Raw genomic sequence first — 26,459 nt, forward strand, 5'->3', positions numbered from 1 at the left:
AGGATTGATAATAGAATGCAACAACCATTTCTTTGTCACTAGCAAACACAGTCATCGGTGGTAATTCCTTTATCCAATAAAGGCACTCGGGGATATTTGCAAATATTTGCTCACATTAGCATATATCCCAGTGTGCCTTTAGAGTGAAAGTTAGAATTACCACCCATGACTGTGTGTACTACTGACAGAGACGTAGTCATTGCATTCACTTGAACGTTTAGCCTCTATGAATTGCTTCAAATACCACAATGTTCATCTTTCATTGCCTGTTTACTTCCTATCACAGCAACATGATGTCTTTGACCTGCTCACCTCTGCCATTTTGTCAAATTATGATGACCTTCAGGGTGGGTTCTAATTCCCACTGAAATCCAAAATGGTGTCTTTGTAATATTTAGAATCGTTCATCACCCACCGTTTGCATTCAGACTGATAGCCAGATAGGGAGCATGAAGTTGACAAGACAACCTAAATCATATGAACAGACTCCACCATCTAAATAATGACTGTAATAAATCCAACCACTAACAGATTAGAGTAGATTTACAAAAAATATGATGTGTTGCAAAATATAAATAACAATCGATGTACAACCAAAAACACAGAAATAGAAACAAAGAATAAAAAAATAAAAAATGTACCTACAAAACAGCATGCTGGGAAATATGTTAATCAGCTCTGACACCACTTTAAATATTTTTACAGGCTAAAGATATGCAATCCACCCTTCAATAAAAAGCTTATGCATGAATGACAAAAAATAATAATTAATGAATAGAATTAAATCTTCTTATTGACCACTAATGGTCAAATACCGAGAGGGCACGTGACCAGACGCCCCTCCCCATTGATGAGGTCATTCTCACTCAAATATGACATTAGCATAACTCATTACAAAAATGGACAGACAGAAATGCATGAAATTCACTTTAAAACTTCATTTTTTTTTCTCTCTGCCCCATTGCAAAATTTGTAGAATTGCATAAAATGTGTTAGAAACGTTTTCTCTCCACCCCATAGCACAAAAATGTTTTGCCGCGAGGTGGGGGCACCCCCAAATAAATCTCACCCCCAAATAAATCTCGCTTAGTGCCTCCAAAACGTTAGAGACTGAACCTGTGTGACTCAGCTCTTTGCTATTGAACTGAGAGGCCAGCGAGATGAAGGGTTGGATAACTATCTATCTTTATGGAGAGACTAAAAAGAGGAGAGGGAAAACAGTGAATGTGGTCCTCGTGTGTCTAACTCTGAGGATTCCAGATATGATGTCTGGAGGACTGTGGGGGAACCAACAAGATCTCATAGATTCCCTTTTAGAAATTCAACATATTATGGATGATCTATTTTTGACGCGTTATATCTGATTGGTTACAGGGTTCATTCAGAAACACATCCAAGGGTTCAGGTTAAGTCTATGGTTTGGGGAAGGCTTAAAACAAGATCATTAAAAATGACGCGCTATTGCCATCAAGTATCATCAAGTATTATAAAGTATTATCAAGTATTATCAAGTATGATCAAGTATTATAAAGTATTATAAAGTATGGTCAAGTATGATCAAGTATGATCAAGTATGATCAAGTATGATCAAGTATCATACAGTATCATCAAGTATTAGCAAGTATCATCAAGTATTATCAAGTAACATCAAGTAACATCAAGTAACATCAAGTATTATCAAGTATCATCAAGTATCATCAGGTATCAGCGAGTAGCATCAAGTAGATTCAAATATTAGAAAGTATCATAAAATATCATCAAGTATTAGAAAGTATTGTCAAGTATCATCAAGTATTATCAAGTATCATCATGTATTAGTAAGTATTATCAAGTATCATCAAGTATTAGTAAGTATTATCAAGTATCATCAAGTATTATCAAGTATTATCAAGTATCATCAAGTATTATAAAGTGGCATCAAGTACATTCAAGTATCATCAAGTAGTATCAAGTATCATCAAGTACTCTCGTTGGTTGCTAGAGTATTGTGCTGGTGCAGTGGTTTAAGCTGCACGCTCCGATCACCAGTTTGCGCTCAGTGCTGGACAATCATTATTATTATTATTTGTGAGTGCAGAGGAAGACACATATCAACGTTCCCAGAACCTTTTCAAACGTCCAGAAATAGTCTCTCTCTCTTTCACTCTGTCAGACCTCGTCTCTCCCTCTATTCTAAATAACCCTTCTCTCTCTCTCTTTCACTCTGTCAGACCTCGTCTCTCCCTCTATTGTAAATAACCCTTCTCTCTCTCTCTTTCACTCTCTCAGACCATCTCTCCCTCTACAGTAAATAACCCTTCTCTCTCTCTCTTTCACTCTGTCAGACCTCGTCTCTCCCTCTATTGTAAATAACCCTTCTCTCTCTCTCTTTCACTCTCTCAGACCTTCTCTCTATTGTAAATAACCCTTCTCTCTCTCTCTTTCACTCTCTCAGACCTCGTCTCTCTATTGTAAATAACCCTTCTCTCTCTCTCTTTCACTCTGTCAGACCATCTCTCCCTCTACAGTAAATAACCCTTCGCTCTCTCTCTTTCAGTCTCTCAGATCATCTCTCTATTGTAAATAACCCTTCTCTCTCTCTCTTTCAGTCTCTCAGACCATCTCTCTATTGTAAATAACCCTTCTCTCTCTCTCTTTCAGTCTCTCAGATCATCTCTCTATTGTAAATAACCCTTCTCTCTCTCTCTTTCACTCTCTCAGACCTCATCTCTATTGTAAATAACCCTTCTCTCTCTCTCTTTCAGTCTCTCAGACCATCTCTCTATTGTAAATAACCCTTCTCTCTCTCTCTTTCAGTCTCTCAGATCATCTCTCTATTGTAAATAACCCTTCTCTCTCTCTCTTTCACTCTCTCAGACCTCGTCTCTATTGTAAATAACCCTTCTCTCTCTCTCTTTCAGTCTCTCAGACCATCTCTCTATTGTAAATAACCCTTCTCTCTCTCTCATTCAGTCTCTCAGACCATCTCTCTATTGTAAATAACCCTTCTCTCTCTCTCTTTCACTCTCTCAGACCTCGTCTCTCCCTCTATTGTAAATAACCCTTCTCTCTCTCTCTTTCAGTCTCTCAGACCATCTCTTTATTGTAAATAACCCTTCTCTCTCTCTCTTTCAGTCTCTCAGATCATCTCTCTATTGTAAATAACCCTTCTCTCTCTCTCTTTCAGTCTCTCAGACCATCTCTCTATTGTAAATAACCCTTCTCTCTCTCTCTTTCAGTCTCTCAGACCATCTCTCTATTGTAAATAACCCTTCTCTCTCTCTCTTTCACTCTCTCAGACCTCGTCTCTCCCTCTATTGTAAATAACCCTTCTCTCTATTGTAAATAACCCTTCTCTCTCTCTCTTTCACTCTCTCAGACCTTCTCTCTATTGTAAATAACCCTTCTCTCTCTCTCTTTCACTCTCTCAGACCATCTCTTTATTGTAAATAACCCTTCTCTCTCTCTCTTTCACTCTGTCAGACCATCTCTCCCTCTACAGTAAATAACCCTTCTCTCTCTCTCTTTCAGTCTCTCAGACCATCTCTCTATTGTAAATAACCCTTCTCTCTCTCTCTTTCAGTCTCTCAGACCATCTCTCTATTGTAAATAACCCTTCTCTCTCTCTCTTTCACTCTCTCAGACCTCGTCTCTCCCTCTATTGTAAATAACCCTTCTCTCTCTCTCTTTCACTCTCTCAGACCTCGTCTCTCTCTCTATTGTAAATAACCCTTCTCTCTCTCTCTTTCAGTCTCTCAGACCATCTCTCTATTGTAAATAACCCTTCTCTCTCTCTCTTTCAGTCTCTCAGACCTTGTCTCTCTATTGTAAATAACCCTTCTCTCTCTCTCTTTCACTCTCTCAGACCATCTCTCTATTGTAAATAACCCCTCTCTCTCTCTCTTTCAGTCTCTCAGACCTCGTCTTTCCCTCTATTGTAAATAACCCTTCTCTCTCTCTCTTTCACTCTCTCAGACCTCGTCTCTCTCTCTATTGTAAATAACCCTTCTCTCTCTCTCTTTCACTCTCTCAGACCCCGTCTCTCCCTCTATTGTAAATAACCCTTCTCTCTCTCTCTTTCACTCTCTCAGACCCCGTCTCTCCCTCTATTGTAAATAACCCTTCTCTCTCTCTCTCTCTCTTTCACTCTCTCAGACCTTGTTTCTCCCTCTCAGACCATCTCTCTATTGTAAATAACCCTTCTCTCTCTCTCTTTCAGTCTCTCAGACCTTGTCTCTCTATTGTAAATAACCCTTCTCTCTCTCTCTCTTTCACTCTCTCAGACCCCGTCTCTCCCTCTATTGTAAATAACCCTTCTCTCTCTCTCTTTCACTCTCTCAGACCCCGTCTCTCCCTCTATTGTAAATAACCCTTCTCTCTCTCTCTCTCTCTTTCACTCTCTCAGACCTTGTTTCTCCCTCTCAGACCATCTCTCTACAGTAAATGACCCTTCTCTCTCTCACCCTTCCTGAAGCTCTTTGTGTGAGTACGTGACTGCGGTGTCTACATGGGAGCTGTGTAGTAGTAACATAAGGCAACTGGATGCTAATGGTAGAAGAGACATATAGTCTGACAATTCCAATAAGACACATACCAGAGAAATATGCCTAAGACAATTGGACACATTAATGAAAGGGGGAGACACATGGTCTGCTGACCTGACACACTAATGATAAAAAGGACCCATAGTCAGCTCCTTCTAAAAAGAAGGCGTATAGGACAGAATCTGCTGATTCCAATAAAGGCAAACTGAACAAAGAGTACATTGACACATTAATGAAAGGAAGTGACAAATTATGCTGACACACTAATGATAGATATGCTGACACACTAAGATAGAGGGTCCGGTCACCATTATAAACTAATTGAAAGCAGATATGGGGGTTATTGGGCGTGAACAAGTAGGAAGCTTGAACTAAAAGATAATGGTGGTGAATGACTTAAAAAAGAGAAACTTCATTTGCATAAGGGATGGACATAATACTATGTGTGTATAAATATAAGAGCTAGAGTTCTGGGAAAGGGTGTGTTCCGCGGGGTGTGTTCCGCGGGGACATGCCAGTGGGCTGTACAGTTGTAATAAAGAGCATGTTTGATTTTAAAAGTTCTGGTAAGCGTTGTATTTGAAAATGATTTTCCACGACAGCTGTGACCTCACCTTTCATTGACCCCTGTCGACCTTCCGTTCACCAATCACTTCTACAGCATCAACACACACACACACAGCCTTTATAATGACTATGCACTGCGAGGTGAAGGAGGGTGTGTGTGTGTGTGTCATAACTAGCTCTTAACTGACACACACACCCTGTGATGACTCCTGTGCTGTCTCAGGTATAATGATGGACACTGATGGGATAAGATGCTCAGAAACCTTGCTGTGATTTAATAAGGCTTGTCAGAGAGATGGGATAAAATGCAGTATAAGTAAGTATTTTCATTCTACATGTACATCTTCTGCATATATATTGCCCAATAAGAGCCAGTACATTTAAGGCAACGGTTTTATAAAAAATGAAAAAATATAAATAAATACCGAGGCAACTTGGGGATTCAAACCAGCGACATTTTGGTTAATGGCCCAATTCTCTTAACCACTAGGCTACCTAAAAACCCATTAGCCATTAGCCATTAGCCATGCTCATCTGAGGTGATCAATAATATAGCTGAAAGAGCTGTCTTGAAAGGTCTTGATTGATTTTAACACAACTTTTTTTTTTGCTGTTGATTTCTAAATATTTAACTTTTTCATGTCATGTAGGGTTGTAAAAATTCTGTGAACTTTAAACAAATTCCCTGGATATCCAGAAATCCTGGTTTAAGGATTCCAGATTTACTGCCTATTCACTCCTGATTGCGGGAAAAACTCCAACCGGGATTTCAAAGAAAAAAAAACTCTGGCTGGGCCACTCAAGGACATTTAGAGACTTGTCCCGGAGCCACTCCTGCGTTGTCTTGGCTGTGTGCTTAGGGTCGTTGTCCTGTTGGAAGGTGAACCTTCGCCCCAGTCTGAGTTCCTGAGCGCTCTGGAGCAGGTTTTCATTAAAGTTCCCCGCAACAATGAATGATGCCTCCGGGGTACACGGTCTCCAATTTATTCAGTCAAATTAAGATCTTTGAGAGTATTTTTTTGGTGTCAGCTTGAGGCACAATGTACACGGCCAAGGCGATCATTCCTGAGAGCTCTGTCATAAGGTAAAAAGGGTGACAATTGATGACCAAGATGTTCAAGTCGGGAGAGCAGAAGTTCGCAAGTTCCTTTATGTTTCCCCCGTCGTACCACTTGTTATTGGTCATGAAGCAGAGACCTCCTTCTTTGTTCTTGCAAGAAAGAGCCCGCTTACTATCCGCTCGATGAACTGTAAAACCCGCTGGTTGTATATGATCCGTTTTGATGTCGGAGGAAAACCAGGTCTCAGAAAAACAGAGTATGTTGCTAAATCTGATGTCCCTCTGGAGGGAGATCCTTAATCTGAGTTCGTCCAGTTTATTAATAACTGAACATTGACGAGTAGAATGCTCGATAACAGAGGACGGGTCGCCCGGCGTCTCAATCTCACTAAGACACCCCACATTCGCCTCTCCGCCCGGCACATCACCGAAGAAGCTAGACTATTTTTCTGCCGTTGTTCCGCCGTCTCTACGAATTCGGGAAGTTTGGGTGGACGGTGAGTATCCAGCGATTCATATTCCAATAGTTCTACTTGGGTGTATGAAGTAATGCACGAAACAAACTTAGTAAGAAAATTTGAGAAAAGCATTAGAAAAACACAAGAAAAAGTATCCGTTAGCAAAATCTTAGCTATATAAGCAGGGCCTATATTCTACACGCAGCAGGCCGAAGGTTAAACACACATTCGCACTGTCATTTGAGTTTAGTGTGAAAAAAATAAAAATAAACGTTATTACATTCAAACTTATTTGGGAAAGGGGGGCAGTATTGAGTAGCTTGGATGAATAAGGTGCCCAGAGTAAACTGCTTGTTACCCAGGCCCAGAAGCTATGATATGCATATAAGTAGTGGATTTGGATAGAAAACACTCTAAAGTTTCCAAAACTGTTAGAATAATGTCTGTGAGTATAACAGAACTCATATGGCAGGCAAAAACCTGAGACAAATCCAAACAGGAAGTGGGAAATTTGAGGTTTGTAGTTTCATTTAAGTGATTGCCTATCCAATATGCTGTGTCTATGGGGCCATATTGCACTTCCCAAAGCTTCCAGCAGATGTAAACAGTCTTTAGAAAGATGTTTGAGGCTTCTATTGTGGGGTCGAATAAGAGCTGTTTCAACAAGTGGACTAGGCTGAGGCCAATGAGTTGTTTACAACGCGGTCACGCGGGCGCGCCGTTCCTTCGTTTTCCTCTGTAATGAATACGCTATTGTCCGGTTGGACAATTATTGAAGATTTATTATAAAAAGACCCTAAAGATTGATTGTAAACATCATGTCACGTTCCTGACCTGTTTTCCCTTGTTTTGTATTTATTTAGTATGGTCAGGGCGTGAGTTGGGTGGGTTGTCTATGTGTGATTTTCTATGTTGGGATTTTTGTGTTCGGCCTGGTATGATTCTCAATCAGAGGCAGCTGTCAATCGTTGTCCCTGATTGAGAATCATACTTACGCAGGCTGGGTTTCACGTGTGGTTTGTGGGTGTTTGTCTACCGTGTTAGTGTTTTCACCACACGGTACTGTTTCGGTTTTCTGCACTTCGTTTATTGTTTTGTATTTCAGTGTTCAGTTTCGGTTTTAATAAATCATCATGAGCACGAACCACTCTGCATATTGGTCCGATCCTTCTCGCCTCTCCTCCTCCGATGAGGAGGATGATATAGACTATCGTTACACATCATTTGACATGTTTCTACAAACTGTAATGGAACTCTTTTGACATTTCGTCTGGATTTTCGCTCATTGTGCCTTTGGAACTAAACGAGCAAACAAAACGGAGGTATTTGGACATAAATATGGACGTATTCAAACAAAACAAAGATTTATTGTGGAAGTGGGAGTCCTGGGAGTGCATTCCGACGAAGATCAGCAAAGGTAAGTGAAGATTTATAATGCTATTTCTGACTTTTGTTGACTGCACAATTTGGCGGGTAACTGTATGGCTTCCTTTTGTTGCTTAACGCTGTTCTCAGATTATTGAATATTGTGCTTTTGCCGTAAAGCTTTTTTGAAATCTGACACAGCAGTTGCATTAAGAACAAGTTTATCTTTAATTCTATGTAAAACATGTATCTTTCATCAAAGTTTATGATGATGAGTATTTCTGTTATTTGATGTGGCTCTCTGCAATTTCTCCGGATGTTTTGGAGGCATTTCTGAACATGGCGCCAATGTAAACTGAGGATTTTGGATATAAATATGAACTTTATCGAACAAAACATACATGTATTGTGTAACATTGAGTCCTGGGAGTGTCATCTGATGAAGATCGTCAAAGGTTAGTGATTATTTTTATCTCAATTTCTGCTTTTTGTGACACCTCTCTTTGGTTGGAAAATGGCTGAATGCTTTCTGTGACTAGGCGCTGTCCTAACATAATGATATGTTGTGCTTTAGCCGTAAAGCCTTTTTGAAATCGGACACTGTGGTTGGATTAACGAGAAGTATATCTTTAAAATGGAGTAAAATACTTGTATGGTTGAGGAATTTTAATTCTGATTATTATTTCTGTTGTTTGAATTTGGCGCCCTGCAATTTCACTGGCTGTTGGCGAGGTGGGCGTCCCGAACTATCCCAGAGAGGTTAAGGATTTTCCTTAATGTAAAGAAACCAATTTCATTTAAACGTTTAAATGTTCACATCCTTGGTGTCTCAAATGACTGCCTCGCCTGGTTCACCAAATCCGAGGGTCTGTTGTCCGGACCTCTGGCAGTCTCTATGGGGGTGCCACAGGGTTCAGTTCTCGGGCTGACTCTCTTTTCTGTATACATCAATGATGTCGCTCTTGCTGCTGGTGATTCTCTGATCCACCTCTACGCAGACGACACCATTCTGTATACTTCTGGCCCTTCTTTGGACACTGTGCTAACTAACCTTCAGACGAGCTTCAATGCCAAACAACTCTCCTTCCGTGGCCTCCAACTGCTCTTAAATGCAAGTAAAACTAAATGCATGCTCTTCAACCGATCGCTGCCTGCACCTGCCCGTCCGTCCAGCATCACTACACGGTTCTGACTTAGAATATGTGGACAACTACAAATACCTAGGTGTCTGGTTAGACTGTAAACTCTCCTTCCAGGCTCACATTAAGCATCTCCAATCCAAAATTAAATCTAGAATCGGCTTCCTATTTTGCAAAAAAGCATCCTTCACTCATGCTGCCAAACATACCCTCATAAAACTGACTATCCTACCGATCCTCGACTTCGGCGATGTCATTTACAAAATAGCCTCCAACACTCTACTCAACAAATTGGATGCAGTATATCACAGTGCCATACGTTTTGTCACCAAAGCCCCATATGCTACCCACCACTGCGACCTGTACGCTCTCGTTGGCTGGCCCTCGCTTCGTACTCGTCGCCAAACCCACTGGCTCCAGGTCATCTATAAGTATTTGCTAGGTAAAGCACCGCCTTATCCCAGCTCACTGGTCACCATAGCAGCACCCACCCGTAGCATGCGCTCCAGCAGGTATATTTCACTGCTCACCCCAAAGCCAATTCCTCATAGGCCGCCATTCCTTCCAGTTCTCTGCTGCCAATGACTGGAACGAACTACAAAAATCACTGAAGCTGGAGACTCTTATTTCCCTCACTAACTTCAAGCACCAGCTGTCAGAGCAGCTCACAAATAATTGCACCTGCACATAGCCCATCTGTAAATAGCCCATCCAACTACCTCATCCCCATATTGTATTTATTTATTTATTTTGCTCCTTTGCACCCCAGTATCTCTACTTGCACATTCATCTTCTGTACATCTATCACTCCTGTGTTTAATTGCTATATCATAATATCATAATTACATCATATATCATAATTACCTCGCCACTATGGCCTATTTTATTGCCTTACCTCCCTTATCTTACCTCATTTGCACACAATGTATATATACTTTATTTTTCTACTGTATTATTGACTGTATGTTTTGTTTATTCCATGTGTAACTCTGTGTTGTTGTATGTGTCGAACTGCTTTGCTTTATCTTGGCCAGGTCGCAGTTGTAAATGAGAACTTGTTCTCAAGTAGCCTACCTGGTTAAATAAAAGTTAAATTAAATGAAATAAAATAAACATCCCAAACACACAGAGAGAGAGAGAAGCATCATGACAGGAATTCAGATTACACATTGACTGTTGTTGTGCTGAGGAGTGAGCTAACTATTTACACACACACACACACACACACACACACACACACACACACACACACACACACACACACACACACACACACACACACACACACACACACACACACACACACACACACACACACACACACACACACACACACACACACACACACACAGAGAAGACTGAGATAAAGAGAGACACACACACACACACAGACAGACAGACAGTCAGACACAAGGACACACACACATACTGTGGGAATACTGTGCTGCTAGTCAAAGAGACATTTCATCCAGCCTTCAGTGACAGACACAGCCTGATAAACGTCCACAGAGAAGATGCGAAAACACACACACACTGTGTTGACAGACAGAGAGTGATATATAAATGTAGGATCTTCATTTGTTCACTCTTTTGTTGCTGAGTTCCTGCAAACTTGTAGTGTATTTGAGTTTTTAAAAAGGCTTAAAAAGGCTTCTGAAGTTTGTAGATTCAAATTGTATATATCAGACTTGATTTGCCCTAACGAAAAATGAATCAACCGCAAAAAAATGTTGATTATAATCCACATAATAATTGACATTTCCTGTTGCTGAAGGAACATTTTACAGATGTAGCAAACTGGCTCAAATTAAGATTCTACATTTGTACACATTTTCAATCAATAGTGTCTTTAATGCCAAGCCTTACACACTGGGACAAGGATGGCCTTCACACACACACACAGCAACCACCCCCCACACACACACATACAGTGGGGAGAACAAGTATTTGATACACTGCCGATTTTGCAGGTTTTCCTACTTACAAAGCATGTAGAGGTCTGTCATTTTTATCATAGGTACACTTCAACTGTGAGAGACGGAATCTAAAACAAAAATCCAGAAAATCACATTGTATGATTTTTAAGTAATTAATTTGCATTTTATTGCATGACATAAGTATTTGATCACCTACCAACCAGTAAGAATTCCGGCTCTCACAGACCTGTTAGTTTTTCTTTAAGAAGCCCTCCTGTTCTCCACTCATTACCTGTATTAACTGCACCTGTTTGAACTCGTTACCTGTATAAAAGACACCTGTCCACACACTCAATCAAACAGACTCCAACCTCTCCACAATGGCCAAGACCAGAGAGCTGTGTAAGGACATCAGGGATAAATTGTAGACCTGTACAAGGCTGGGATGGGCTACAGGACAATAGGCAAGCAGCTTGGTGAGAAGGCAACAACTGTTGGCACAATTATTAGAAAATGGAAGAAGTTCAAGATGACGGTCAATCACCCTCGGTCTGGGGCTCCATGCAAGATCTCACCTCGTGGGGCATCAATGATCATGAGGAATGTGAGGCATCAGCCCAGAACTACACGGCAGGACCTGGTCAATGACCCGAAGAGAGCTGGGACCACAGTCTCAAAGAAAACCATTAGTAACACACTACGCCGTCATGGATTAAAATCCTGCAGCGCACGCAAGGTCCCCCTGCTCAAGCCAGCGCATGTCCAGGCCCGTCTGAAGTTTGCCAATGACCATCTGGATGATCCAGAGGAGGAATGGGAGAAGGTCATGTGGTCTGATGAGACAAAAATAGAGCTTTTTGCTCTAAACTCCACTCGCCGTGTTTGGAGGAATAGAAGGATGAGTACAACCCCAAGAACACCATCCCAACCGTGAAGCATGGAGGTGGAAACATCATTCTTTGGGGATGCTTTTCTGCAAAGGGGACAGGACGACTGCACCGTATTGAGGGGAGGATGGATGGGGCCATGTATCGCGAGATCTTGGCCAACAACCTCCTTCCCTCAGTAAGAGCATTGAAGATGGGTCGTGGCTGGGTCTTCCAGCATGACAACGACCCGAAACACACAGCCAGGGCAACTAAGGAGTGGCTCCGTAAGAAGCATCTCAAGGTCCTGGAGTGGCCTAGCCAGTCTCCAGACCTGAACCCAATAGAAAATCTTTGGAGGGAGCCGAAAGTCCGTATTGCCCAGCGACAGCCCCGAAACCTGAAGGATCTGGAGAAGGTCTGTATGGAGGAGTGGGCCAAAATCCCTGCTGCAGTGTGTGCAAACCTGGTCAAGAACTACAGGAAACGTATGATCTCTGTAATTGCAAACTAAGGTTTCTGTACCAAATATTCAGTTCTGCTTTTCTGATGTATCAAATACTTATGTCATGCAATAAAATGCAAATTAATTACTTAAAAATCATACAATGTGATTTTCTGGATTTTTGTTTTAGATTCCTTCTCTCACAGTTGAAGTGTACCTATGATAAAAATTACAGACCTCTACATGCTTTGTAAGTAGGAAAACCTGCAAAATCGTCAGTGTATCAAATACTTGTTCTCCCCACTGTATATATATATCCCCTTAACTGCCCTGAATGCAGTAAATGTAACAGTAACAGTACGAGTAACAGTAGTAGTAGCAGTAGTAGTAGCAGTAGTAGTAGTAGTAGTAGTAGCAGTAGTAGTAGTAGTAACAGTAGTAGTAGCAGTAGTAGTAGTAGTAGTAGTAGCAGTAGTAGTAGTAGTAACAGTAGCAGTAGTAGTAGTAGTAGTAACAGTAGCAGTAGTAGTAGTAGTAGTAACAGTAGTAGTAGCAGTTGCAGTAGTAGTAACAGTAGTAGTAACAGTAGCGGTAGTAACAGTAGTAGTAGTAGTAACAGTAGTAGTATTAACAGTAGTAGTAGTAGTAACAGTAGTAACAGTAGTAGTAACAGTAGTAGTATTAACAGCAGTAGTAACAGTAGTATTAACAGCAGTATTAACAGTAGTAGTAACAGTAGTAGTATTAACAGTAGTAGTAACAGTAGTAGTATTAACAGCAGTAGTAACAGTAGTAGTAGCAGTAGTAGTATTAACAGTAGTAGCAGTAGTAGTAACAGTAGCAGTAGTAGCAGTAGTAGTAGTAACAGTAGTAGTGTTAACAGCAGTAGTAACAGTAGTAGTAGCAGTAGTAACAGTAGCAGTAACAGTAGTAGTAGCAGTAGTAGTAACAGTAGTAGTATTAACAGTAGTAGTAGTAGTAGGAGTAACAGTAGTACCAGTAGTAGTAACAGTAGTAGTATTAACAGCAGTAGTACCAGTATTAACAGTAGTAGTAACAGTAGTAGTAACAGTAGTAGTATTAACAGCAGTAGTAACAGTAGTAGTAACAGCAGTAGTAACAGTAGTAGTAACAGTAGTATTAACAGCAGTAGTAACAGTAGTAGTAACAGTAGTAGTATTAACAGTAGTAGTAGTAACAGTGTGACTGTACCAGTGTGACTGTACCAGTGGTACCAGCAGGAGTAGCGGTTGGTATTTCAACAGGAGAGTAGTCTATAGTCTGAATACGGAGTACACCTGCTGATCTGGGATCAGTCTCCCTTTCTTTCTCTCTCTCTCTCTCGCTCTCCGATCACCCCACTTCCTACTCTCTCCGTCACCCCTCTCCCCCCTATATCTTTCTCTCTGTCTCTCTCCCCCATCACCCCACTTCCTACCCTAGTCACCCCTCTCTCCTCCTCCCTTTCTCTCTCTGTCTCTCTGTGTCTTTCTCTCCCTCTCTCTTTGTTTATTGTGATGAAGTATTAATGTAACAGCCCCAGTTGCCTCTCCCTGACCTTGTCACACACACAGTGAAAGCTAAAACACAAACTCCACGTCACCGTGACCTTTCTCTCCACTGTCCTGTTCACAATTTTGCCTGAAGCTGGTCAGGCAAGCTGCTCCCAGCCTGTATATACTGTCCAGACGCACACACACACACACACACACACACACACACACACACACACACACACACACACACACACACACACACACACACACACACACACACACACACACACACACACACACACACACACACACACACACACACACACTAGCCAGCCTCCACCCAGTATGACTAGACAAAACACACACACCATCCTATAGACAGTAGATGTATAGGATGGGGTGTATAGACAGTAGTTATATAGGATGGTGTGTATAGACAGTAGTTATATAGGATGGTGTGTATAGACAGTAGTTATATAGGATGATGTGTATAGACAGTAGATCAATACAAAAGGTGTTTACAAATGAAATTAAACGAAATGTTATTGGTCACATACACATGGTTAGCAGATGTTAATGCGAGTGTAGTGAAATGCTTGTGATTCTACTTCCCGACAGTGCAGTTATATCTAACAAGTAATCTAACAAATTCACAAACATCTACCTTATACACACAAAGGGAAAAGGGTTGAATAAGAACACGTACATATAAATATATGGATGAGTGATGTCCGTGCGGCATAGGTAAGGCGCAGTAGATGGTATAGAGCAGTTCTCAGGTTAGCTTTGTTAAAATCCCCAGCTGCAATAAATGCAGCCTCTCGGGATGTATGGTTTCCAGTTTACATAGAGTCCAGTCCAGTCAAGTTCTTTCAGGGCCGACGAGGTATCTGATTTGGGAGGGATATACACGGCCGTAACTATAGTCGAAGAGAATTCTCCATGGAAGATAATGCGGTCGGCATTTGATTGTAAGGAATTCTTGGTCAGGTGAACAAAAGGACTTAGGTTATTGTATGTTGTTGTTATATAGGATGAATCATGACTAGAATACATTATATACATATGAAGTGGACAGCAGTAGTTATATAGGATGAATCATGACTAGAATACAGTATTATACATATGAAGTGGACAGTAGTAGTTATATAGGATGAACCAGGACTAGAATACAGTATGAAGTGGACAGCAGTAGTTATATAGGATGAATCATGACTAGAATACATTATATACATATGAAGTGGACAGCAGTAGTTATATAGGATGAACCAGGACTAGAATACAGTATGAAGTGGACAGCAGTAGTTATATAGGATGAATCATGACTAGAATACATTATATACATATGAAGTGGACAGCAGTAGTTATATAGGATGAATCATGACTAGAATACAGTATTATACATATGAAGTGGACAGCAGTAGTTATATAGGATGAACCAGGACTAGAATACAGTATTATACATATGAAGTGGACAGCAGTAGTTATATAGGATGAACCAGGACTAGAATACAGTATTATACATATGAAGTGGGTAAAACAGTATGTAAACATTATTAAAGAGACCAGTGATTCCATGTCTATGTATATAGGGCAGCAGTCTCTAAGGTGCAGGGTAGAGTACCAGGTGGTAGCAGGCTAGTAACAGTGACTAAGGTCCAGGGCAGGGTACTGGGTGGAGGCTGGCTAGTAACAGTGACTAAGGTTCAGTGCAGGGTACTGGGTGGAGGCTGGCTAGTAACAGTGACTAAGGTTCAGGGCAGGGTACTGGGTGGAGGCTGGTCAGTAACAGTGACTAAGGTCCAGGGCAGGGTACTGGACGGAGGCTGGCTAGTAACAGTGACTAAGGTCCAGTGCAGGGTACTGGACGGAGGCTGGCTAGTAACAGTGACTAAGGTTCAGTGCAGGGTACTGGGTGGAGGCTGGTCAGTAACAGTGACTAAGGTTCAGGGCAGGGTACTGGGTGGAGGCTGGTCAGTAACAGTGACTAAGGTTCAGGGCAGGGTACTGGGTGGAGGCTGGCTAGTAACAGTGACTAAGGTTCAGGGCAGGGTACTGGGTGGAGGCTGGCTAGTAACAGTAACTAAGGTTCAGGGCAGGGTACTGGGTGGAGGCTGGCTAGTAACAGTGACTAAGGTTCAGGGCAGGGTACTGGGTGGAGGCTGGTCAGTAACAGTGACTAAGGTTCAGGGCAGGGGGCTGGGTGGAGGCTGATCAGTAACAGTGACTAAGGTTCAGGGCAGGGTACTGGACGGAGGCTGGTCAGTAACAGTGACTAAGTTCAGGGCAGGGTACTGGACGGAGGCTGGTCAGTAACAGTAACTAAGGTTCAGGGCAGGGTACTGGACGGAGGCTGGTCAGTAACAGTAACTAAGGTTCAGGGCAGGGTACTGGGTGGAGGCTGGCTAGTAACAGTGACTAAGGTTCAGGGCAGGGTACTGGGTGGAGGCTGGTCAGTAACTGTGACTAAGGTTCGGGGCAGGGTACTGGACGGAGGCTGGTCAGTAACATTGACTAAGTTCAGGGCAGGGTACTGGGTGGAGGCTGGCTAGTAACAGTGACTAAGGTTCAGGGCAGGGTACTGGACGGAGGCTGGCTAGTAACAATGACTAAGTTCGGGGCAGGGTACTGGGTGGAGGCTGGCTAGTAACAGTAACTAAGGTTCAGGGCAGGGTACTGGGTGGAGGCTGGTCAGTAACAGTAACTAAGGTTCAGGGCAGGGTACTGGGTGGAGGCTGGTCAGTAACAGTAACTAAGGTTCAGGGCAGGGTACTGGGTGGTAGCAGACTAAGGTTCAGGGCAGGGTACTGGGTGGAGGCTGGTCAGTAACAGTGACTAAGGTTCAGGGCAGGGTACTGGGTGGAGGCTGGCTAGTGACGACTGTTTAACAGTCTGATGGCCTGGACATACAGCGTATTCGGAAAGTATTAGGACCCCTTGACTTTTTCCACATTTTGTTACCTTACAGTCTTATTTTAAAATGGAATAAATATTTTATTTTCCTTATCAATCTGCACACAATACCCTATACACAGCGAAAACTGGTTTTTAGAAGTGTTTATAAATTTATAAAATATGAAAAACTTTATTTACATAATTATTCAGACCCTTTCCTATGAGACTCTAAATTGAGCTCAGGTGCATCCTGTTTCCATTGATCATCCTTGAGATCTTCTACAACTTGATTGGAGTCCACCTGTGGTAAATTCAATTGATTGGACATGATTTGGAAAGGCACACACCTGTCTATATAAGGTCCCACAGTTGACAGTGCATGTCAGAGAAAAAAACAAGTCATGAGGTCAAAGGAATTGTCCGTACAGCTCCGAAACAGGATTGTGTCGAGGCACAGATCTGGGGAAGGGTACCAAAAAAATGTTTGCAGCATTGAAGGTCTCCATAAACACAGTGGCCTCCATCATTCTTAAATGGAAGAAGTTTGGAATCACCAAGACTCTTCCTAGAGCTGGCCGCCCGGCCAAACTCAACAATCGGTGGAGAAGGGCCTTGGTCAGGGAGCTGACCAAGTTCCTCTGTGGAGATGGGAGAAGCTTTCAGAAGGACAATTATATCTGCAGCACTTCACCAATCGGGCCTTTATGGTAGTGGCCAGATGTAAGCCACTCCTCAGTAAAAGGCCCATGACAGCCTTCTTGGAGCATGCCAAAAAGGCATCTAAAGGACTCTCAAATCATGAGAAACAAGATTCTCTGGTCTGATGAAACCAAGATTGAACTATTTGGCCTGAATGCCAAGCGTCACATCTGGAGGAAACCAGGCACCGCTCATCACCTGGCCAATACCATCCCTACGGTGAAGCATGGTGGTGGCAGCATCATGCTGTGGGGATGTTTTTCAGGGACTGGGAGACTAGTCAGGATCGAAAGAAAGATGAACAGACCAAAGTACAGAGAGATCCTTGATGAAAACCTGCTCCAGAGCACTCAGGAACTCAGACCGGGGCGAAGGTTCACCTTCCAACAGAACAACAACCCTAAGCACACTGCCAAGACAATGCAGGAGTGGCTTCATGACAAGTCTCGATATGTCCTTGAGTGGCCCAGCCTGAGCCCGGAATTGAACCCGATTGAACATCTCTGGAGAGACCTGGAAATAGCTGTGCAGCGACGCTCCCCATCCAACCTGAGAGAGCTTGAGAGGATCTGCAGAGAAGAATGGAAGAAACTCCCCAAATTTAGCTGTGTCAAGCTTGTAGCGTCATACCCAAGAAGTCTCGAGGCTGTAATCGCTGCCAAAAGTGCTTCAGCAAAGTACTGAGTAAATTGTCTGAATACTTATGTAAATGCATTTTTTTTGCTTTGTCATTATTGGGGTATTGTGTGTAGATTGATGAGGGGAAAAAACAATTACATTTATTTTAGAATAAGGCTGTAACGTAACAAAATGTGGAAAAAGTCAAGGGTTTTGAATACTTTCCGAATGCACTGTAGAAGCCATTTCTCAGTCTCTCGGTCCCAGCTTTTACACATCTGTACTCTCTGCTTTCTAGATGGTACCGGGGTGAACAAGCCATGGCTTGGGTTGCTGAGGACCTTGATAATCTTCTAGATGGTAGCGGGGTGACCAGGCTGTGGCTGGGGTTGCTGAGGACCTTGATAATCTTCTAGATGGTAGTGAACAGGCCGTGGCTCGGGTGGCTGAGGTCCTTGATGATCTTCTAGATGGTAGCGGGGTGAACAGGCCGTAGCTCGGGTGGCTGAGGTCCTTGATGATCTTCTAGATGGTAGCAGGGTGAACAGGCCGTAGCTCGGGTGGCTGAGGTCCTTGATGATCTTCTAGATGGTAGCAGGGTGAACAGGCCGTGGCTCGGGTGGCTGAGGTCCTTGATGATCTTCTGGATGGTAGCAGGGTGACCAGGCCGTAGCTCGGGTGGCTGAGGTCCTTGATGATCTTCTAGATGGTAGCAGGGTGAACAGGCCGTGGCTCGGGTGGTTGAGGTCCTTGATGATCTTCTAGATGGTAGCGGGGTGAACAGGCCGTAGCTCGGGTGGCTAGAGGTCCTTGATGATCTTCTAGATGGTAGCGGGGTGAACAGGCCGTGGCTCGGGTGGCTGAGGTCCTTGATGATCTTCTTGGCCTTCCTGTGACACCTGGTGTTGTAGATGTCCTGGAGGGCAGGCAGTGTGCCTCCGGTGATGCGTTCATCCTCTGGAGAGCCCTGCGGTTGCAGACAGTGCAATTGCCATACCAGGCGGTGATTACAGCCCAACAGGATGCTCTCTATATTGCATCTGTAGAAGTTTGTGAGGGTTTTAGGGGCCAGGGCAAAATTTTTCAGCCTCCTGAGCTGTTGAGCCTTCTTCGCCACACAGACTGTGTGACTGGACCATTTCAGGTCATCAGTGATGTGGACGCCGAGGAACTTTCACCCTCTCCACTGCGGCCCTGTCGATGTGGGTGATTGCGTGCTCTCTCTGCTGTCTCCTGAAGAGTCCACAATCAGCTCCTTCATTTGTTGACGTTGAGGTAGGGTTTATATTCCTGGCATCAGCCCGCCAGGGCTCTCACAGCCTCCCTGTAGGCTGTCTCATCGTTGTTAGTAATCAGGCCTACCACTGTTGCCTAACTTCACCACCTGGGGGTCGGCCCGTCAGGAAGTCCAGGACCCAGTTGCACAGGGCGGGTTAAGCCTGTAATTGATGAACAGTTTTCTTGCACACTGTAGGCATTCCTGTTGTCCAGATGAGGATAGGGCAGTGTACTGTAGGTATTCCTGTTGTCCAGATGAGGAATAGGGCAGGGTACTGTAGGTATTCCTGTTGTCCAGATGAGGATAGGGCAGGGTACTGTAGGTATTCCTGTTGTCCAGATGAGGATAGGGCAGGGTAATGTAGGTATTCCTGTTGTCCAGATGGGGATAGGGCAGTGTACTGTAGGTATTCCTGTTGTCCAGATGGGGATAGGGCAGGGTACTGTAGGTATTCCTGTTGTCCATATGGGGATAGGGCAGGGTACTGTAGGTATTCCTGTTGTCCAGATGGGAATAGGGCAGGGTACTGTAGGTATTCCTGTTGTCCAGATGAGGATAGGGCAGGGTACTGTAGGTATTCCTGTTGTCCAGATGGGGATAGGGCAGGGTACTGTAAGTATTCCTGTTGTCCAGATGGGGATAGGGCAGGGTACTGTAAGTATTCCTGTTGTCCAGATGGGGATAAGGTAGTGCGATGAATCCGCTTAACTTTTTTCCCCCTCTTATTTTACCTTTTGGGGAGGTATGCAAATTGTAGTGGGTCTAGGGTGTTGGGTAAGATGGAAGTGAGATGATCCTTAACTAGTCTCTCAAAGCAACGTCAACACACACACACACTCTCTCCCTATATCGTCTGAAGGAATGCGCAGGTACACACACATTTTATATTTTTTAACATTTGAGTAATTTAGCAGACGTTCTTCTCTGAAACGACTTACAGTTTGTTCTGACTTACAGTCAGTACATTTTCCTCAATAAAGTAACTATCAGCAGAGTCAGAGTTAGAAAGGTAGAAAAAATGTAAATTTAAAAAAGGGTGTTGCTCTGTGTTTTCAAAAGATGGACAGGGACTCTGCTGTCCCAGCTTCAGGGGGAAGATGGACAGGGACTCTGCTGTCCTAGCTTCAGGGGGGAAGATGGACAGGGACTCTGCTGTCCTAGCTTCAGGGGGAAGATGGACAGGGACTCTGCTGTCCCAGCTTCAGAGGGAAGATGGACAGGGACTCTGCTGTCCCAGCTTCAGAGGGAAGATGGACAGGGACTCTGCTGTCCTAGCTTCAGGGGGAAGATGGACAGGGACTCTGCTGTCCCAGCTTCACGGGGGAAGATGGACAGGGACTCTGCTGTCCTAGCTTCACGGGGGGAGCTGGTTCCACCACTGTGGTGCCAGGATAGAGAAGAGTTGTGACTGGGTCAAGCTGCACTCCCGGTAGGGGTAGGATGGCCAAGAGACCAGAGTTGGCAGAACGGAGTGCTCGGGTTGGGGGTGTAGGGTTGGAGCATAGCCTGAAGGTAGGGAGGGGCAGTTATTCTTGCTGCTCCGTAGGCAAGTACCAAGGACTTGTAGTGGAGGTGAGCTTCTTCAGGAAGACAGTGGAGTGTGCGGAGGAGTGGACACACACATCATTGAAATCACCCACAAAAAACAGCCAGGCTGCTAGCTAGCTACTACTAGTAAGGGAAGGCGACATTTTCCATGCTTTCACAAAATTAAATTATTATTATTATTATTGTTTTACTTTGCTATCACCCCGGTGTGGGACCGGTGAGAAAATCGTGTGACAAAAAGGTGTCTGCTGTTCCAAAAATCCCACTCCACCAATCAACAGAGTGAAACCTGCTCTCCCATTCTTTCCTCCCTTCTCTAACCATGCTCCGTCAATTCTCTCATTCATACTCTCTAATCATTCTCCGTTCTATCAATTCTCTCATTCATACTCTCTAATCATTCTCCGTTCTATCAATTCTCTCATTCATACTCTCTAATCATGCTCCCATTCTATCTATGCTCAATCAATTTTCTTATTTATGCTCTAATCATTCTCCGTTCTATCAATTGTCTTATTCGTGCTCTAATCATTCTCCCATTCTATCCCGTTCTCCAGTTAAAACCATCTATTAGGCTGCTGAATAACGGGCTATTGGTCTACAATCACTAAGCCTAAAGGGCACTGGGATTGATCTCGTGATGCTCCGGGGCTTGCTGCTCACACCACTGCTCCAACGCAGTTCACAATGCTTTAGCAAGCCTTGAGAATACTTGACGGTAATAGCACTTCGGTTTTTTACTATTTTGTCGTGAGCCCTAAACCTTTTCCACTCGGAATGAATGCCTTAAGTGTCAACCTTTGAGTTGTTTCTGTTTATCCCTGTAACCACGCAAAATTAACACTGTAACCACGCAAAATTAACACTGTAACAACGCGGAATTGAACGCGTAAAAAAAAGACGATAATCTCAATACGGCAAATTTCAAAGGGAAACTATGAGATCTTGTTGTGTGTAGGGCCCATATTAATAAACGCCCAAGAGTCGACATTGGGCGACTCCTGCTGCACATAGCCTAACTACGAATTCACGACTGCACGGCTAAAGCCAGAGACGTATTACGGACGAAACGTTTTACACTAACGTCCTTAACTGAATGACTGTCCTCGTGAGAAGAAAAGTGTTATAGCCTATTACACATTTTCCCTCTATTCGATTTCAGACAATTCATAATTAACCGATAATGAGACAACATAATTTGTGTGTGTGTGTGTGTGTGTGTGTGTGTGTTGAATCGGCAACAACAACCTGCGTACCAGGGAGGGTGCCTTGCCTCTGAGGTGTGTGCCGTGCGTTCGGGACCGTTTACCGTTCATTTCAGCATTTAAAACACACTCACACGCACGCGCGCCCACGCACTCAAACAAACTGCGAGTGCGCGAGCACAACAAGCCCCCGTAGGCTCCCAAATCACATCCAACAAATTATGCAAATTGTATCGCGTTTAATCCATTGCATTAGCACGTATCTGAGACCTTATGCATGACAGGGCACCCTAGCGAGACACACACACACACACTCCGACGCATGCGAGACCCCGTGCGTGACAGGGCAGTGCCCCCCAGGCGCAGCGTGAAAATAATGCCCGCAAATGACCCATGAGACTCTCCACTCTCCTCACGCAGTCTCCATCACCTCCTCCTCCACAACTCTCTCTCAAACAAACACACGCACACACACACCAAAATATTTTTTCCACTCAAAGTTAAAACCAGCAGTCCAACCTTTTAGCAGGATCCCGTAGACGGCGCACAGCGTCAGAACCAAATGATGCTTGAGAATCATCCTGTCTTCTTCTCCTTTATCCCTCTCTCTTTCCTCGTGCTCCCGAAAGCTCCGGTATGTTATCCTGGTGGACTAGCCAAGTCTATCTTTCGTGTTGCTGGGATATCGGTATATAGGCTCCTCTAATTTAACCGATAGGTAATAACGTTTTAACGTGTTTTTCCTTTATTTTGTCTAGTCTCCTTGGGTAGAAGATGTCCCGGTAATTCAGTAGAGCACTGATAAGGTGTAACTGCTCCGTAGCTGTGAGAATGAGTCGGTGTGTATTTCCTCTGGTAGGAAGAAGATATGTTGCCGTAGTCCGCTCTGCTCTCGCACACAGAATCGGAAAAGTGCCGCTTTGAGCTCAGGGAGGAACGAGAGAGTCTTAGTCCCGCCCACACAATGGTGACTGAAAGAGTTGGTTAACCAATCAGGGCCGCCCATGGTTGAGGCGCGTGTATGAGTGTCTGTGTGTCTGTGTGTGTCTGTGTGTGTGAGTGAGGGGATTCGATTAATTTGGTCCGGGCGCCCGGGCAGGATTGTTTTGCTCCAGATGAAAATTGATTGCATTCGTTTTGGAAACGGTCTGCCATTCAAAGCCCAAGGCGGAAGTCAGCTCAAAACTAAAGTGAAGTAATTAAGCACGTGGAGTAGGATTCTGTGTTTTCACATGCAAAAGTGATTGCTTTTGATAAAAAAGGCTTTCTTTGCCTTCCCAATGGAAACTAGTTTGAAAGTTCAAACATTTATATTTTATGGAAATGTTATATGTTTTCTTATCATGATCGAAATACTTAGATTTGATTTGAGAAAGGCGCACCCAGTGGTGTAAAGTACTTAAGTAAAAAAATACTTTAAAGTACTACTTAACAGCAATGGAAAAAGAACCCAATTGTCATTCTGAAGTAAAAGTGTAGGTACATTAATGGAAATTTACTCAAGTAAAAGTGAAAGTCACCCAGTAAAATATCACTTAAGTAAAATTCTAAAAGTATTTGGTTCTAAATATACTTAAGTATCAAAATAATATGTAATTGCTCAAATATACTTAAACTTCTTCGGGATCGGTGTCCCTTCCACCGGGACGGTTAAGCTAATGTAGGCTAATGCGATTAGCATGAGTTTGTAAGTCACAAGAACATTTCCCAGGACATAGACATATCTGATTTTGGCAGAAAGCTTAAATTCTTGTTAATCTAACTGCACTGTCCAATTTACAGTAGCTATTACAGTGAAAGAATACCATGCTATTGTTTGAGGAGAGTGCACAATTTTAAACATAAAAAGTTATTAATGAACAAATTAGACATATTTGGGCAGTCTTGACACAACGTTTTGAACAGAAATGCAATAGTTCATCGGATCAGTCTAAAACGTTGCACAGAAACTGCACCTGGGCTCGATTAATACATTATGGCATTTCTCTTGCATTTCAAAGATGATGGTACAAAAAAGTACAAAAGAACGGTTGGTTTTTTCTTTGCATTATCTTTAACCAGATCTATTGTGTTATATTCTCCTACATTCCTTTCACATTTCCACAAACTTCAAAGGGTTTCCTTTCAAATGGTACCAAGAATATGCATATCCTTGCTTCAGGGCCTGAGCTACAGGCAGTTAGATTTGAGTATGTCATTTCAGGCGAAAATTGAAAAGAAAAGAGGCGGCTCCTTAAGAGGTTTTAAGTATCAAAAGTAAAAGTATTAATCAATTCAAATTCCTTCTATTAAGCAAAGCAGGCGGCACCATTGTTTTGTTTTTAAAATGTATGGATAGCCAGGGGCACACTCCAACACGGTAACATACTTTACAAAAGATGCATCTGTGTTTAATGAGTTCACCAGATCAGAGGCAAATGACTGTGGACATTCTCCTGATAAGTGTGTGAATTGGACCATTTTCCTGGCCTGCTAAGCCTTCAAAATGTAACAAGTACTTTTGGGTGTCAGGTAAAATGTATGAAGTAAAAAGTACATCATTTTCTTTTGGAATTTAGTCAAAGTAAAAGTTGTCAAAAACATGAATAGTAAAGTAAAGTACAGATACCACCCAAAAAATGCCTTAAGTAGTACTTTAAAGTATTTTTACTTAAGTACTTTACACCACTGCTACTTATTAAGACAGACAGTGTCGAACTTTGTTTTTCTCATCTAGTTCAATTGAAGCTTTAGCTTTATGTTTGGTTCATGAAATAATATATATACATTTTTTAGATTTCATAAAATGGGATTAATTAATATCCTGTGAAATAACACATACTTAGACAATAGGCCTTTGTTTCAATGTGCTATTTAAAAATGTTATATATAATATTCTTGTACATTGTGGACAATTCTCTGATGTACAGTTGAAGTCGGAAGTTTACATCCACCTTAGCCAACTACATTTAAACTCAGTTTTTCAACAATTCCTGACATTTAATCCGAGTAACAATTCTCTGTCTTAGGTCAGTTAGGATCAGCACTTTATTTTAAGAATGTGAAATGTCAGAATAATAGTAGAGAAAATTATTTATTTCAGCTTTTATTTATTTCATCACATTCTCAGTGGGTCAGAAGTTTACATACACTCAATTAGTATTTGGTAGCATTGCCTTTAAATTGTTTAACTTGTGTCAAACGTTTCGGATAGCCTTCCACAAGCTTCCCACAATAACTTGGGTGAATTTTGGCCCATTCCTCCTGACAGAGCTGGTGTAACTGAGTCAGATTTGTAGGCCTCCTTGCTCGCACATGCTTTTTCCAGTTCTGCCAACAAATTTTCTATAAGATTGAGGTCAGGGCTTTGTGATGGCCAGTCCAGTACCTTGACTTTGTTCTCCTTAAGCCATTTTGCCACAACTTTGGAAGTATGCTTTGGGTCATTGTCCATTTGGAAGACCCATTTGCAACCAGGCTTTATCTTCCTGACTGATGTCTTGAGATGTTGCTTCAATATATCCACATAATTTTTTATTCCTCATGATGCCATCTATTTTGTGAAGTGCACCAGTCCCTCCTGCAGCAAAGCACTCTCACATCATGATGCTGCCACCCCCGTGCTTCACGGTTGGGATGGTGTTCTTCGGCTTGCAAGCATACCCTTTTTCCTCCAAACATAACGATGGTCATTATGGCCAAACAGTTCTATTTTTGTTTCATCAGACCAGAGGAAATTTCTCCAAAAAGTACAGTCTTTGTCCCCATGTGCAGTTGCAAACCGTAGTCTGGCTTTTTTATTGTGGTTTTGGAGCAGTGGCTTCTTCCTTTCTGAGCAGCCTTTCAGATTATGTCAATATAGGACTCGTTTTTACTGTGGATATAGATACTTTTGTACCTGTTTCCTCCAGCATCTTCACAAGGTCCTTTGCTGTTGTTCTGGGATTGATTTGCACTTTTCGCACCAACGTACGTTAATTTTTAGGAGACAGAACACGTCTCTTTCCTAAACGGTATGACGGCTGCGTTGTCCCATGGTGTTTATGCTTGCGTACTATTGTTTGTACAGATGAACGTGGTACCTTCAGGCGTTTGGAAATTGCTCCCAAGGATGAACCAGATTTTTGGATGTCCCCAAAAAATTCTGAGGTCTTGGCTGATTTCTTTTGATTTTCCCATGATGTCAAGCAAAGAGGCACTGAGTTTGAAGGTAGGCCTTGAAATACATCCACAGGTACACCTCCAATTGACTCAAATGATGTCAATTAGCCTATCAGAAGCTCCTAAAGCCATGACATAATTTTCTGGAATTTTCCAAGCTGTTTAAATGCACAATCAAGTTAGTGTATGTAAACTTTTGACCTGCTGGAATAATAAGTGAAATAATCTGTCTGTAAACAA

At 42.7% G+C, this 26,459-nt stretch overlaps 1 protein-coding gene across 5 annotated transcripts in view; it reads right to left on the reverse strand.

Moving 5' to 3' along the window:
* cadm2a (cell adhesion molecule 2a) overlaps window positions 1–22,987 on the reverse strand; it is a 699,381-nt gene extending 676,394 nt beyond the window's left edge. For all 5 annotated transcript variants that reach the window (XM_071364990.1, XM_071364992.1, XM_071364989.1 and 2 more), the window contains exon 1: window positions 22,599–22,987. In XM_071364990.1, coding sequence (XP_071221091.1) covers window positions 22,599–22,659 — 61 coding nt within the window. In that variant the 5' untranslated portion in view covers window positions 22,660–22,987. The remainder of the gene's footprint in view (window positions 1–22,598) is intronic.
* Window positions 22,988–26,459: the final 3,472 nt, after the last annotated feature.

The sequence above is a fragment of the Salvelinus alpinus genome, chromosome 24 (genome assembly GCF_045679555.1).
Source record: "Salvelinus alpinus chromosome 24, SLU_Salpinus.1, whole genome shotgun sequence".
In the NCBI taxonomy this organism is placed as follows: domain Eukaryota; kingdom Metazoa; phylum Chordata; class Actinopteri; order Salmoniformes; family Salmonidae; genus Salvelinus; species Salvelinus alpinus.